The sequence below is a fragment of the Notechis scutatus genome, chromosome 1, assembly GCF_049901735.1.
Source record: "Notechis scutatus isolate UNSWTSFEM ecotype Mainland chromosome 1, rNotScu1.2, whole genome shotgun sequence".
Lineage (NCBI taxonomy): Eukaryota > Metazoa > Chordata > Lepidosauria > Squamata > Elapidae > Notechis > Notechis scutatus.
This window is the reverse complement of record NC_142009.1, coordinates 324,093,028-324,109,063: the sequence shown is the minus strand read 5'-3', so window position 1 is coordinate 324,109,063 and position 16,036 is coordinate 324,093,028. Positions and strand designations below refer to the sequence as shown.

The 16,036-nt window shown below is 41.5% G+C and overlaps 1 protein-coding gene across 1 annotated transcript; it reads left to right on the top strand.

Annotated features, from left to right (window-relative positions):
- The first annotated feature begins 790 nt into the window (after window positions 1-790).
- On the top strand, window positions 791-14,527 carry CIST1 (colon, intestine and stomach enriched 1). The gene is given in 5 exon segments (XM_026670966.2): window positions 791-942; window positions 6,574-6,785; window positions 6,787-6,862; window positions 14,038-14,195; window positions 14,359-14,527. Coding segments are annotated over 5 exon segments (552 nt in total). The 5' UTR covers window positions 791-884; the 3' UTR covers window positions 14,407-14,527.
- Window positions 14,528-16,036: the final 1,509 nt, after the last annotated feature.

Genomic DNA, 16,036 nt, shown 5'->3' with positions numbered 1-16,036 from the left:
GGGCTTAATTTCATTTCATGCCTATAAAACATGCTGGGACTTCCTCTTGGGGGAGGCCGTATTGTTGGAGAAACAGGGTATATGCAACGTGATTTCATTTTAATATATGCCGATTAATGTACATTCAAAGTGACAATAAAGCTATTCTATTCTATTCTATTCTATTCTATTCTATTCTATTCTATTCTATTCTATTCTATTCTATTCTATTCTATTCTATTCTATTCTATTCCACTCCACTCCACTCCACTCCACTCCACTCCATTCTATTATCAGTTATTTTGGGCACATTTTGGCCAGTGGGCCATAGGCACACGAATAGCCCAATTTTAGCCCAGGCGTGCTTCCCCAATTCTATGCAAGTTAAAAACTCCAATCTAGAAATCTTCTTGCAAGCTAACATACCATTCCCCATATCCACCAGTTCAGAGGGCATGTACATTGTAGTGATACACACTCCAGGATAACATTTCTCTGTGAAATCGATTCTTTACAAGACTCTCTGAAGAGCAGATGGCTTTGTTCTCAGATGTTATTTGTTATGACCAAAGACCATTCTCAGAATCAAAGTGCTTCGGGCATTCAAATTCCTTTTTCTTTTTTCTTGATAGGAAATCATTTGATGACCTGAATTAGAACTACTGAAAGTGATAGAAGGGCTTTTATAAGGCAAGTCTCGTCCTTGCTTTCCCTCACCTGTCCTGGGGAGGGTAGTGGTGTGCCATGGATCTTGTTAACAAGATTTTGCTAAGTCTAGAAAATCAGGCTTGGACTTTTGCCTAAATGCCAGCCCCTTTGGGAGTTGGCACAGATGGATTGTATCCTGTTTGTAGTCGAGACAAGCTTTTTCCAGCAGCTCTTTTCCTCCAATCCTTTCAGGAGAAATGGAGCCAGCTAGCATGGCCCTCCAGGTGCTGTTCTTACTGGTGGCATTTACCCAAGGTAGGTAACAAGAGCAGGAAGATGCTCCTGGGATTTTGGATTCCTGGAGAAGCTGCACAGGGCAAAAATCAGCATGACTGATGGTTGTCCACTTATGGCTGTTCAAGAAATAATCTGGAATATTGGGCTGCTAGTCTAGAGCAGCGGTCTCCAAACTTTTCAGTTTTGCAGACCAGCAGATTGGTAGAGGGGATGATTGCATGTGAGCAGTGGGTGAGCTCATGTAGCTCCATTTGTGTGAGTAGTGGACACCCACGCACACACCACTCACACAAATGGAGCTGCATGTCCGCCACTTCTGCAGCCCGGTTTTGAACAGGCCTGGCAGGCCCAGTACTGTGCCACGGCAGGGGGTTGGAGACCCCCAAGTCAAGAGGATCTAAATTCTGCAGGAAAGCCAGTTTAACCTGCCAAGGTTAGTTGAGTGGCCAGTTTTACAACACACTGCAGTAATTGTGGCTTTTAGCAAAGCATTCAAAGAATGGCTAAGGTTTATCCGAATGCTCTGAAAACTTTCCCCCTTTCCTGAGATTTGTAAAAATACTTCTAGGAAGACGAAGGTTTTTCACAGCATTAACTGTGGCTGCTGTTTCAGTGCTGAGTTTTAACTCAATAATAGACTGGTTTCTTTTGATAATCAACCGGCTGCCACAACACCTGGTGAAAAAGGGGATGTAAGATTTTGTTTCCTGTTGCTCAGAAAGATGAGGAAGTAAACAATTCTGTTCCTGTTTGCAGGAGAGGCAGAAATAGGAGCTTGGAGGAACTAGAAAATAATTCTCAAAGGCTTGGATAATAAATAGAAGTCTGGCTGACCATTTCTCTCTGTTATGCACAATGATCTGCAATAAGCATTAGGATAGTATAGCCTTAGGCATGAAACGTTTTGTTTGATCTACGCCAAAGGCGTCTCCCTCAGCTCTTAACTGGAATTCTAATGGGACTATTTTAGTTAATTATTTAACTAACACCAATAGATAAATTTTAATGTAGATAAGTTCTAATGTGCTTTAGGCTGTAATCTTCTATCAGATATATATTTGTAGACTTACAGGTGAGGCTACAATCTGGATAAATATATTCATTTGGATAAATCTATATTTGTTGGATAAGCACCCTATGAATGGTTCTCCAAGAGTACAGAAAACGCCATATTGGAAAATACCCTTACACAGCAATAAGCATCACTGAATCCTTCTTTAAAATTCAAACTGGAGTTTAAAGAATGAATAACAGAACCTCCAAAGTCCCTTTATTCAAAGGGACTTTGGAGGTCTTCTAGTCCAACCCCCTGCTCTTTTTAAAAAACTCAGTGTTGGAGCACCCACAACTTCTAGAGGCAAGTCATTCCACTGATTAATTGTTCTAACTGTTAGAAGATTTCTCCTTAGTTGTAAGTTGGTTCTTTCCTTGATTAGTTTCCTTCCATTGCTTCTTGTACAGTAATAAAATTAATGTAACTCATACAAAAATTCAAAAAACTCATCATATCAATAGAATATACCTGCTTCAAACACAGGTAGTTCTTGACTTACAACCATTTGTTTAATGATCATTCGAAGTTACAATGGCACTGAAAAAAGTGACTTACAACCATTTTTCACACTTAACACCACTGCAGCATCCTCATGGTCCCATGATCCCAAATTCAGATGCTTGGCAACTGGCATGTATTTATAATGGTTGCAGTGTACTGGGGTCATGTGATCTCCTTTTGTGACTTCCGACAAAGCAAAGTCAATAGAGAAGCCAGATTCATTTAACAATCATGTTACTAATTTAACAACTCCAGTGATTCACTTAACAACTGTGGCAAGAAAGGTTGTAAAATGGGGTGGGGGGAAACTCACATAACAACTGTCTTGTTTAACAACAGAAATTTTGGACTCCATTGTGATTGTAAGTCAAGGGCTACCTGTATAATACATTGATCAGTCAGAATGTTGGTCAGTTGGTTCATGGAATTTTCAGGATTTTGAGCTTGGAACTAGTAAAAACAACTAGCGGACTAACTATATACTGATCCTGTAGAACAAGGGTGTCAAACTTGATTTCATTGAGGGCCGCATCAGAGTTGTGTTTGACCTCAGGGGGCTGGTGTGGGTGTGGCCAGAGTGGGCGTGGGCAGCTCGATCTCATTTGTGTCGGAGGCGCCTGTGGTGGCCCGAGCACTTTGCCAGTGAAAACAGGGTCCCGGGCTCCATTTTCTGCTGTGACAGCCTCTTGCAACCCTCTGCCAGCAAAAACGGAGCTTGGGAGGGCCATGTAGAGGCACCACAGGCTGATCCTTTGCTGTTTCCAGGCTGGGAGCCTGTGGGACAGTTCTAAGCACCTCGCAGGCCGAATCTGGCCCATGGGCCTTGAGTTTTACAGCCCTACAATAGAAGGACTACCAGGCAGTTTCTGAGTTATACCAGGGGTGTTTTGTACAAGTGTACAGCATATTTTCCAAATCGTATTATATTCATCTACCTGGTTTTAGCAAAGCTTTCCGCTTGGCAGAAAGCAAGCTTTGGGGAGCAAATTAAACTGTGTCCTAAAGAACTGAAGAAGCGTCTTGGATGAGAAGTAAAACGCCTTCAAGGAAAGCAACGAAAGTCCAGTTGCCTCTTGAAAAAAAGCACTTTTGGGGCAACCATGTCTTGAATGACTGAGAATCTCTATAGACTCTAATTAAACTGTGCTTTCTTCATGCTTGGAAATCAGAGCGCTTCTATTTGATCTCCAGCATAAATGTATTATTTGTACAGTAAGGGCACTAAGGAAAGCAGCCCTTAGTAGGTACATTCTACCCTAACGCAATGCACACTTTTAACTTTCATTTCCCCTGCTTCTTGCACTGCAGGGCACTGGAGAAAAAACTGCAGGCTCCAACATTACAAAGAAAACTGAGTGACCTTATGGGCCAGCTTTTGCATCATAGGGTTAAAGGTCACAGACTATTGCTGCACTTATTCGTTATGCTGACATTCAAAGCCCTATCTTGTGCCACTAACATGCTAATTAATGTTAATTTAGATGTATGCTGATGGCTTCCAGGCTGGTAAGCCTGGGGCTGGTATTCTCCAGTCCCATTGAATTTAATTGTGCCTTATACTGGACTGTTTGCTAGCATTTTCGTCACCCTCTTCCCAATCCATGTATTCAACCAGAGCTCTTTGGAATATAGCTAGTTAGGAAAGGAAGAGGCCTTCTGGATGGATGGATTTCCCGCAGGACAGAAAGCATATAGATCAATGCTTCTCAAACTTGACAACTTTAAGATGTGTGGACTTCAACTCCCAGAATTCCTCAGCCAGCATGCTACCTGGGGAATTCTGGGAGTTGAAATCCATGCAACTTAAAAGTTGCCAAGTTTGAAAAACACTGATATAGTGTTTCACATGACATGCTATGGTTAATTAAACAGTGATTCCCCGAATTAATCCAGGAGTGTTTATGAGGTGAGGGTTAAAAAAAAAAAATTAGGATGTCTGCCACAAAAATTGGGATGTCAGCCATGTGTCTGAAGCCTCACCATTTTTTTTCCATGTGTCGTAAGTTGCCTACATCTTTTTAAAAAAGTATTGTCAGAAAAGAAGCTACTTTCAAGCATCCAGACAGTATCCATGATATCAATCACTCCGAGACGTTATCTCTCCAATTGATTTATTAGGAACAGATCTAGCATGTTCAAAAGCAATTTCCCAAGTGAAAGCTTTTTCATGCGTTACACAGAATCCACCTTCTCTCCTCCCTTCTTTCCTCCCACTTCTACACTTCATAAATCACGAGAACCAATAAACTGCAACTGGAAATTCTTAATACGACTCACAGAATAACCTTGAACTTTTCAACTCCTCTAACTCTCTAAAATATGTGGCAGCTGGATTTCAAAGCTGACAGCTACTTTTTAATTTTTTGCAACCCTAGACTAACACAGCCCTCCTTTTGTGATATTCTGATGTACAAGACCCTACCCACTGAAAACCAATGTTCACAGACCCACACCACAACTGGAAACACTCTTTCCAGCGGCAAAACAAGCCTCACATTTTAGCGTCAAGCTATTGTTTATTCTTGAGAAACACTTTAAAACCAGCCCAGGCGCCTTTTGTAGGAAAGGAAATGTGATACTTTTAAAAAGCTCTGAAGGGTACAAATATGTTTATTTATGTTGTTATGTAAGAAGATTTGAATGGATTTGGACTCTAGTAGCTAAGACTACCAGGAAACCCAAAAGTCAAGGAAAGCAATAAGAAAACAATTATTTGTCCTTAGTGTCTGCATGCCTCTCCACAGGAAGGTTCTATTACTTTGAATGCACATGATCAAGTCGCTGCCTTTATATGCAGGTGGTCCTCCATTTACAACAGTTCATTTAGTGACCATTCAAAGCTACAATGGTGCTGAAAAAACAGTGTGACAGTTTTTCACGGTTATGACCATTGCGTTTCAGCACCCCCATGGTCACATGATCAAAATTCAGACAACTGACAACTGACTCATACTTATGATGGTTGCAGTGTCCCGGGGTCAAGTGATCACTTTTTTGCGTCCTTCTGACAAGCAAAGCCAATGGGGAAGTCAGATTCACTTAACAACTGGGTTACTAACAACTGCAGTGATTTACTTAACATTTGTGGCAAGTAAGGCCATAAAATGGGGCAAAAACTCACTTAACGTTTCACTGCTCTTCCTTAGCAACAGAAACTTTGGGCTCAGTTGTGATCATAAGTCGAGGACTACCTGCGTTTCTAAGAGCCTCCCTAATATGCTTAAAAGAAGAGGTGAAAACTAAACTTCTTCCACTGAGCCAAAGAAACATACATTGGTGTTTGGATGGCCCTATTTGTTTTGCTTGCAGACTGTTTTACTGTTTTTTACCATGCACTTGATGGACGGGACAGGGTTTTATCGCTATAACTGGCACAGAGTTGATAACTGAGGTGGCTTACAAGTGCTTTACAACAGATAGCTGAAGCAGGGTAAAGATATAATACGTTTCAAAAAGCCAACCAGCAGGTGGGAAAGGCAATAAACAATGTCTCCTTCAGTAGTTAATAATTGAAGATAGACTGTGGTTGAGACTGGAGGCTCCATTAAACTAGAAAAGATGTTGAGGCTCTAGAAAAAGTACAGAGAAGAGCAACCAGGAGGATTAGGGGACTGGCGGCTAAAACATATGAAGAACGGTTGCAGGAACTGGGCATGGCTAGTCTAGTGAAAAGAAGGACCAGGGGAGACGTGATAACAGTCTTCCAATATCTGAGGGGTTGCCACAGAAAGGACGGGGTCAAGCTGTTTTCTAAAGCACCTGAAGGCCAGACAAGGAATAATGGTTGGAAACTGACCAAGGAGAGATTCAACCTGGAAATAAGGAGAAATTGCCTGACAGTGAGAACAATCAACCAATGGAACAGAAGTTTCCCTCAGAAGTTGTGGGAGCGCCATCACTTGAGACCTTCAAGAAGAGAGTGAACTGCCATTTGTCAGAAATGGTGTAGGGTCTCCCACTTGGGTGGGGGGTTGGACTAGATGACCTACAAGGTCCCTTCCAACTGATTATCTGTTAAATCTGTTATAACAGGTAAGAACGGGTGATGAAACTGATTTGGGTACACTGTGTCTGATTCTTCAGTCTTTCTGCAGACAGCCTTTCTGCTTCAAATGACAGAAGCACACCCACTCCCCTGGAGACATCAACAACAATTACATCAATTACAGCAGCTCTAACAGTCTCAGATACAACCGGGAGCAGAACAGATGTCACCTCAAAGGCAGCCAGCTCACTTACGCCCCAATCCACCGGAGACACCGGGAGCACCACAAAATCAAATGACTCCACCACCACCACGGGGGCACATCACTTCTCCTACTGGATCCAAAGAGCCTCTCACTAGCCAAATGGCTGTGTCCATCAACGGCAGCACTCAGGCAGGTAAGAGGAAATTTTGTAACCCATTTAATTAATTAATTAAATTCCTATGCCACCCATCTCATTCTGCAAAGTGGGCAGCTGACAATAAAAATCATAAATGTGAAAATGTGATAATATCAACAAAAATAGAGACAAAACCCCCCAAAACAAAGATGGTACAGTGGTAGCATCTTCCCTAAATGCCAGTAATCCTATCACCCTATTAACCTGATCATGGGTCAGTTGCAGAGGTGGTATTCAGCAGGTTCTGACCAGTTCTAGAGAACTGGTACCAGAAATTTTGAGTAGTTTGGAGAACCGGCAAATACCACCTCTGACTGGAGATTTTATACTATCCTTCCCCTGCCACACCCACCAAGCCACACCACAGAACTGGTAGTAAAAAATTTTTGAATCCCACCACTGGTCAGTTGGATTAGATCTGGGGGTATCTGTAGGGAGAGGGTCAAAGCAGTTAAGTTATATTAAGATGGAAGCCCTATCCTTTACTTACTTACGTACTTACTTGCTTACTTGCTTGCTTACTTACTTACTTACTAAATAAATAGTATGAAAAACAAATATAAAAACCCCTAGGTGAAGAAAGGTGAGGGAAGCCTTCCCACTCCTAGAGAATGAAATATTATGGGGAATATTAAAAGTGGCAGAATCTTATATTTTCCTAGAATGGAGAGAAAAAATTCTTAACAAAGGCAGAAAACAACCCTAGTTTCCTCAAGCAGAAACCTCAAGTCTTTAGAGTTGGATATTTTGTGGTCCATTAAGAAATCCAGGCTAGCCTATTCCTGAACAAAATGCCTTCAACCCGGCTCTCTCAGAATTGATGGGATTAAGAATTTACATTCCTCCAAGGACAGGACAGACCTTTAGGACATAATAGGATTTACCCACCACCATTAGAATAGCAAAAGACACAAAGCTCACTACAATGCACTAACCCTAACCCTGGAGCATCTCAAACACAAAACCCCAGAAACCTATAAAAATCCATCCGCTCACTCAGCCATTTTATCAGCCACCCCAGAAATATGCTTCTGTCACTAAAGTTTCTGGCATCCGAAGAGACCTTCTTTCCAACCTGCCAGCCTCCATTTTATTCCCACCATCTTTCTCCCAGCTTGGAACCGGAGCAGATTTTGCTTCCTACAAAGGGGAAAAATGGCTACCTCAACAATGGAGCAAATCTTCCATTTCCTGCAAGATCCTGCAAGGCCTGATAATATAACCAGGTTTGGGGGCCTTCCAAAAATAACAAAAGGGATGGAACTAATCTACTTTTGGAGGGAAGGATGTTCCACAAGGCAGGTGCCATGGCAGAGAAGGCCCATCTCCTGGGACCCACCAAATATAGAACCCTACCTGATGGTACCCACAGCAGGCCTTCTCTGCCAGACCTATTGAGACAGGCTGAAATAACCGGGGAGAAATGGTTTCTCATTTCACATACATCAAAAAAGTCAAAATGGAGGCCACAACCATTTGTTTATTTTATTTATTTTTATGAATAACTCAAGGCAGTGAACATGCTTCCTTTCTCCTTCTATTTTCCCCACAACAAGAACCCTGTGTGGTGGCTTGGACTAAGAGACAGTGACTGGCCCGAAGTCACTTTACTGGCTTTCATGTATAAGGCAGGAACAGAACTTACAGTCTCTTGATAATTGCCTCAAAGTCACCCAGCCAGCTTTCATGCTTAAGACAGGATTAGAACTCACAGTCTTCTAGTGATTGGTCCAAAGTCACCCAGCCACTTTTCATGCCTAAGGAGGGAACTCGAACTCATATTCCCCTGGTAATTGGCTCAGAGTTCACTCAGCTGGCTTTCATGACTAATGTGGGACGGTCTCCTGGTTTCTCACCTGTGCCTTAAAACCCCACCCTGTTTTTTTTACAGAGAGACAAAGCACTGGGCGTGACCACAGCACATCTTAGCAAATAGCACTACTCATGCTCATTTGAGTACTACCAGAAACACACCTATATGGTACATACTATATGTAATTACTAACTTTCTTTCCAACTAGCTTCCTTATATTTATCAAAATTTCCCATCATGTCAAACGTTTATTTCGTTCCAGTTCAGTAGGGCTAACATATTTAAACTGCAAACATCTGGATGGTCACTAGATAGTTGCAGTGTAGGGAGAATTCCCCCCTTTTAATGTAAGGAAGTCCCCATATTAGCGAAGAAATGCCCCCACCCCTCAGAAGAGAAAAGTCTTCCCTGAAGTAAAACCACTCAAGTGGGCCAGCCCCTGTGAATGGATATTTAGTTTCACAAATTATTCCATTCATAAACAAAATGCCTTCAGCTACAGCCTCCACAGAAGGCTGGGATTGAGCAGATTAACAAAGCAGAGAGACAAAGTCACCTAAAATCTACATTCCCCACCCAGCTCCAAGGACGGGGTTAGGGTTAGAGTTAGGGTTAGGGTTGTGACCTCCCAGCCACAATGGGAGTCAGGTAACAATAATTAGAATACTTAAAGGGCACACACAAGCACGGGTTAAAGTATATTTCACAAGGAACCTGCCATAAAGCCCTAGAATCATATAAAAAAAAACCATCTACTCACCAGACTGTTTTATCAGCTGTCCCAGAACTAATGCTGTTTCACCTCGCTTCTGATTCCTACAAAATTGAGACCTCCTTTCCTGTAGCTTGCCTCCAAATTCATTTTCTCCTACATCTTTCTCCCAGCTTGGAACTGGACCAGATTTTACTTCCAACAGCAGTAAAGGGGGAAAATCCTCTATAATGCCTGTAGCAGTGGATGTGGATTTTTGCCACTTAGCAATGCTAGCACTAATTTCTTTTGAAGTTCTACTTGATATTTGATTGATATATGGATCAGTATGTCGGTAAGGGGCAAATTATCTATCTATCTATCTATCTATCTATCTATCTATCTATCTATCATCTGTCTGTCTGTCTATCTATCTATCTATCTATCTATCTATCTATCTATCTAAATAGCAAGCTATCATTATCTATCTATCTATCTATCTATCTATCTATCTATCTATCTATCTATCTATCTATCTATCTATCTATCTATCTATCTATCATCTCCAAACTAGCATCTAGTTAAAATGGTGTAAAATGCATAAAATATAACTATAGAAAACTCTCTCTCTCTGAATAAAATATTTAATAGACCCACAAAATAAGCCTTTAACAATGGTTAAAGATTGACTCAGCCTTTCATCCTTCCGAGATGGTAAAATGAAGACCCAGATTGTTGGGGACAATAGGTTGACTCTGTAAACTGTTTAAAGAGTGCTGTATACCAGTGATCCCCAACCTTTTTTATGCCGCGGCCCGGTATCCCCAACCTTTTTATGGCGCGGCCCGGTACCGGCATTAGCTGGCGCCGCCATCTTTTTGATGAAAAGTGCTTCCGGTGAGCTTTCTACCCGGAAAAGCTCACCGGAAGCACTTTTCATCAAAAAGATGGCGGCGCCAGCAAGCCAGCGGCCCGGTAGGACTTGTTCCACGGACCGGGACCGGTCCGCGGACCGGTGGTTGGGGACCCCTGCTGTATACCACTATGAAGCAGCATATAAGTCTAAGTGCTATTACTATTGCTATGGTTGAAGAAATTCAACCTATAGAGTTATTTTCTCCTGTAATGGAGATCCACAATCGATTCTGTCATACTGAATTTTGGGCTGCGCTATAGTTATACAAATGGAAGGCAGAAATATAAACAAGCTGATTGAAGTAACCATTAGGTGGCACTGCAGTCTGACAATAGCCTTTTTTGCAAAAAGCATGTCAGTTTTTCCAATCCAAAGGATAAAGAAGAAATGGAAGAAGCATCTTTCCAAAGTGTTAAATCAAGAAAAGTCACAGACTCTGTTTGCAAGGATGAGGTAGAGCTACCATACTGTCTTGAAACATTGGGGGTAGGGGGCAAATACAGAAAATTGCAGCTCCACTGCCTTCTGATGTGATCCAGGTTTTGGGAATCCAGATGAACTAGCTAAATCCAGGAATGTTTTCTGGAGTCACTTGGAATACCAGTATAAATCACTGAATCTGCGCCCCATCTTTTTGCTAAATGCATGGTGCTGGTAAGAGATTTGTACAGATAAATCCATGAATAATGGACATACAAGGAAGCTATGCATTGTGCAGATCATATAACAAAGAATAAAAATTGTATTCTGTCATCTCGGTTTGGTGCCATGTGTAGAAGCTGTAGGCTATGCCTTATATAAATATTGCATCTTTTACCATTGCTGTATATTTTGTCTGCTTTTCTCCTCTTTCCAATTTTGATTGCATATAATATATATATATATATATATATATATATATATATATATATATATATATATATATATATATATATATATATATATATATATATATATATATATTTGTTTTCTTAAGTTGGGTACTTACATGTATGGTGTTCGGCTTGGTTGGTATTTTCCCCGTCATTGTAGTTGTTCTTTTAAAGTTGTAGCAACGTTTCAGCAGAATCTCATCTGCCATCATCAGGCTTCTGTATTGTGTCCGTCTGTGAGTCAGACTTTTACAGTGGTTTCAGATTTAAATTTGGGGCAGCCTATTGCTGTGCCAGAATGGTTTTTTCTTCATCCTGATTGGTTGGGAGTCTTGGTCTGTGTTTATTGGTCTCGGAGTTTGCTGTGTTCTGCTTGATTGGTGTCTCTAATATCTTCTGTCTGTTTTTTGGCTCTTTTTGTATCTTGATTGGCTGGCAGCATTGTGTTGCTTTAATGGAGGCCTTTAGTGCAGCTTGGCTTCGGGTAAATGGACGGCTATCATTAGTTAGGAAGCTGGGTTTCATCTGGGTGCCTGGTTGGGATGTGTTTGAGCTGGAGGTATCAGGGGGATCTGTTTGTGCCCAGGTGTTTGCCTGGCTTGTGGTGTGGAGATTTTTTTGTTTGTGAGTGCAGGCTTCCAAATGATTGACAGCCTGGTGGAATCATCTCTTCTATTCATGCTTTCTGGTCTTTTTTCAATCTCTATGGCTTCTCTGATGATTCTGTGATTAGGGTTTTCTATAGTGGCCAGGGTTTTGGTGCCATTGAAGTTGATGCTATGACCTGTGGCTTCCATGTGTTGGACTAGTGAGGAAGTGTGTTCCAGCTTTTTGACTGCATTTTTGTGTTCATCCAGGCGGGTGCTTATTCTTCTATTGGTCTGTCCAATGTATGTGGCCGGGCATGATGCACATAGAAGAGATGATTCCACCAGGCTGTCAATCATTTGGAAGCCTGCACTCACAAACAAAAAAATCTCCACACCACAAGCCAGGCAAACACCTGGGCACAAACAGATCCCCCTGATACCTCCAGCTCAAACACATCCCAACCAGGCACCCAGATGAAACCCAGCTTCCTAACTAATGATAGCCGTCCATTTACCCGAAGCCAAGCTGCACTAAAGGCCTCCATTAAAGCAACACAATGCTGCCAGCCAATCAAGATACAAAAAGAGCCAAAAAAACAGACAGAAGATATTAGAGACACCAATCAAGCAGAACACAGCAAACTCCGAGACCAATAAACACAGACCAAGACTCCCAACCAATCAGGATGAAGAAAAAACCATTCTGGCACAGCAATAGGCTGCCCCAAATTTAAATCTGAAACCACTGTAAAAGTCTGACTCACAGACGGACACAATACAGAAGCCTGATGATGGCAGATGAGATTCTGCTGAAACGTTGCTACAACTTTAAAAGCACAACTATAATGACGTGGGAAAATACCGAACCAAGCAACAACATATATATATATATATATATATATATATATATATATATATATATATATATATATATATATATATATATATATATATATATATAGATGATAGATAGATAGATAGATAGATAGATAGATACAGATTAACGGAGTTGGAAGGGATTTTGTAGGCCATCTAGTCCAACCTCCTGCCCAAGCAGACCCCACCTACACCATTTTTGACACATGGAAGTCCAGTCTCTTCTTGAAAGCTTCCAGTGATAAAGTTCCCACAACTTCTGAAGGCAAGCGGTTCCATTGATTGATTGTTCTCACTGTCAGAAAATTTCTCCTTATTTCCAAGTTGAATCTCTCCTTGATCAGTTTCCATCCATTATTCCTTGTCTGGCCCTTCAGGTGCCTTGGAAAATAGCTTGCTACCCTCCTCCCTGTGGCAGCCCCTCAAATATTGGAACACTGCTATCATGTCTCCCCTGGTCCTTCTCTTCACTAGACTAGCCATGCCCAGTTCCTGTAACCGTTCTTTGTATGGTTTTAGCCTCCAGTCTCCTAATCATCTTGGTTGCTTTTCTCTGCACTCTTTCTAGAGTCTCAACATCTTTTTTATAGTATGATGACCAAAACTGGATGCAGTACTCTAGGTGTGGCTTTACGAAGGCTTTATAGATTTTGGGAGTTAAAGTCTACACATCTTAAAGTTGCTGAGATTGAGAAACACTGGTCTGGAAGCTAGATGATGGTGATGATTTTTGTAAAGAAAAGTAGAATTTGATAACACCAGGGGTGGGATTCTACAGGTTCACACCTATTTGCTAGAACCGGTTGTTAACATTCTAAGCAGTTCGGAGAACTGGTTGTTAGAAGAAATTACTGGCCTAATCCTGTAAGGAAGGCAGGAAGGAAACATTCTGGTGTTGCTTAAAGAAACTGCCTCTCCGTTAACCCTTATTACATTCTTGGCAGGACTAGACTTCCTGTCTCAGGAACATCTCTGGAGTTTTTTGTCCTGCTTTGCTGATACTTTGCTTGTGTGGAGTGACCATTCAAAGTTACAATGGCACTGAAAAAAGTGACTTATGATCATTTTTCACACTTACGATGGTTGCAGCATCCCCACAGTCACGAGAGGCCAGGCAAGGAGAAGCGTGCCTCAATGTGAGTGATGTTGAGTTGGCCAAGCCCAGCCAGTCACAGGACCACCAAGCCATACCCACCAACTAAGCCACACCCACCACCTAAGCCACGCCCACAGAACCAGTTGTTTAAAAAAATTGAATCCCACCCCTGGATAACACGATCTGCACCTTTTCTGAGATTGGAATTGTGACTGCATGTTCCTCCTTCCTGACTGTGGTTCTCCCCTAAAGCCAGGTTTGGATTCGAAAAAAACCTGATAATCCTAGGGTTTCATCCCTTTTCTCTCTCTCTCACAGGACAGCTTAGCCCAGAACCAGCATTTTCAACAAAACCAGGCCTGGTGGTTGTGATCTGCCTCTTCGTCATTGTCCTAGTCATTGGGACAGTTGTAGTCTTAATAAAATGCTGCCGTCGGAAGGAACCAGCCTTTAAGAAGCTGGACGAGGTGCCGATGGTATGTACTCCAGGGTGGGGTATGAGACAAAGGTTGAAAAGGCTGTTTCCTAAAATTCAGGGTTCATAATCTGTTCTTGGCTTCAAATGTTGACAAACTGGATAGCTGTGGCATTTGAGAAGGCTCCATTTCATCTTTGTCCTCTCTCCATTTTCCTTAACAGGGAAAAGTTGCAGAAGATTCTCCCTTTGCCCGATACCCTCCGAAATAACCTTTCCAACTCATCTTCTGGACTCTTGTTTCATGGATATTTTAAACAAGCATCAAGAATGTTTACTCCCATGAGAGACTTTCTGTGTGAAATAAACTTGTTCTAGTTGCATGAGTGACAATTACTGTTTTGTGTCATTTGGCTCCTCTGGTGTGTGTGTGATGTATTCATTTATGTGTCAGTTTAGGTAAATATCGATTTTGCAGATGCCTTCCTAAACTTTAAGAATCTTTGCACAGCTACTGAGCTCTTGAGCAATGCTCTAATTTTGTTAGGGGAGCTAGGTTATGCAAAAGATGATTATGCAGCATCCAATTAGAGCAGTGTTTCTCAACCTTGGCAGCTTTGAAGATGTGTGGACTTCAGTTCCCAGAATTCCCCAGCCAGCACAGTTGGTTGGGGAATTCTGGGACTTGAAGTCCACGCTTCTTCAAGTTGCCAAGATTGAGAAACACTATTCTAATTGGATGCTGCAGCTCATCTTTTGCATAACCTAGCTCCAGAGATGGTATTCAGCAGGTTCTGATCAGTTCTGGAGAACCGTAGCGGAAATTTTGAGTACTTCAGAGAACCTGCAAATCCCACCTCTGACTGGCCCCACCCCTATCTATTCTCTGCCTCACGAGTCCCAGCTGATTGGCTGGGTCTTCTTTTGTTGTCCTGCACAGGAGAATGGAGCTGGAAAGCAGGTTAGTGGGGTGGGGAGGGAATGGGATTTTGCAGTAACCTTCCCCTGTCATGCCCACCAAGCCACACCCACAGAACAGTTAGTAAAAATTTTTGAATCCCACCACTGCCAAGCTCCCCTATACCTGAAATGTTTGTTGTTTGTTGTTTGTTTATTATTTATGTATTTATTAACAAGTTTATATAGATATCCAAGTTATACACAGGCAGCTTACACCGCTTAAAAAATTTAAAACATCCACCATACAATACAGGTAAGTCCTCAACTTACATTCATTTGTATAGTGACAGTTTGAAGTTACAACAGCACTGAAAAAGTGACTTATGACTGTTTTTCACACTTATTGCCATTGGACCACCCCCAAGGTCATGTGATCAAAATCCAGAGGCTTGGCAACTGACTCATATTTATGACGGTTGCCATGTCCCGGGGTCATGTGATCACCTTTTATGACCTTCTGACAAGCAAAGTCAATGGGAAAGCCAGATTAATTTAACAACCATGTTACTAACTTAACAATGCAGTGACTCACTTAACAAGTGTGGCAAGAAATGTCATAAAATTGAGCCTAAAAATGGTTTTATAGGTGGTCCTTGACGTACAACCACAACTGAGCCTAAAATTTATGTTGCTAAGTGAGACAGATGTTAAATGAGCTTTGCCCCATTTTTGAGCAAAGCTCATTTAACATCTGTCCCATTTAGCAACATAAATTTTAGGCGCAATTTTGGTCATACAACAAGGACCACCTGTAAAACCATTTTAAAAAGTATTAATGATTGATATCAGAGAGTAAAACAAAGTCTATAAGATATGTCAGAAGCACAACAATTATTTATCACAGTAGTTCATGAAGTCATTCATAAAAAAGGGAAGCGCAGAATATTTACTGAGTTCTTTTCTCCAAAGGAAACATCATCATTATAAAAAAAAATTAAAGGA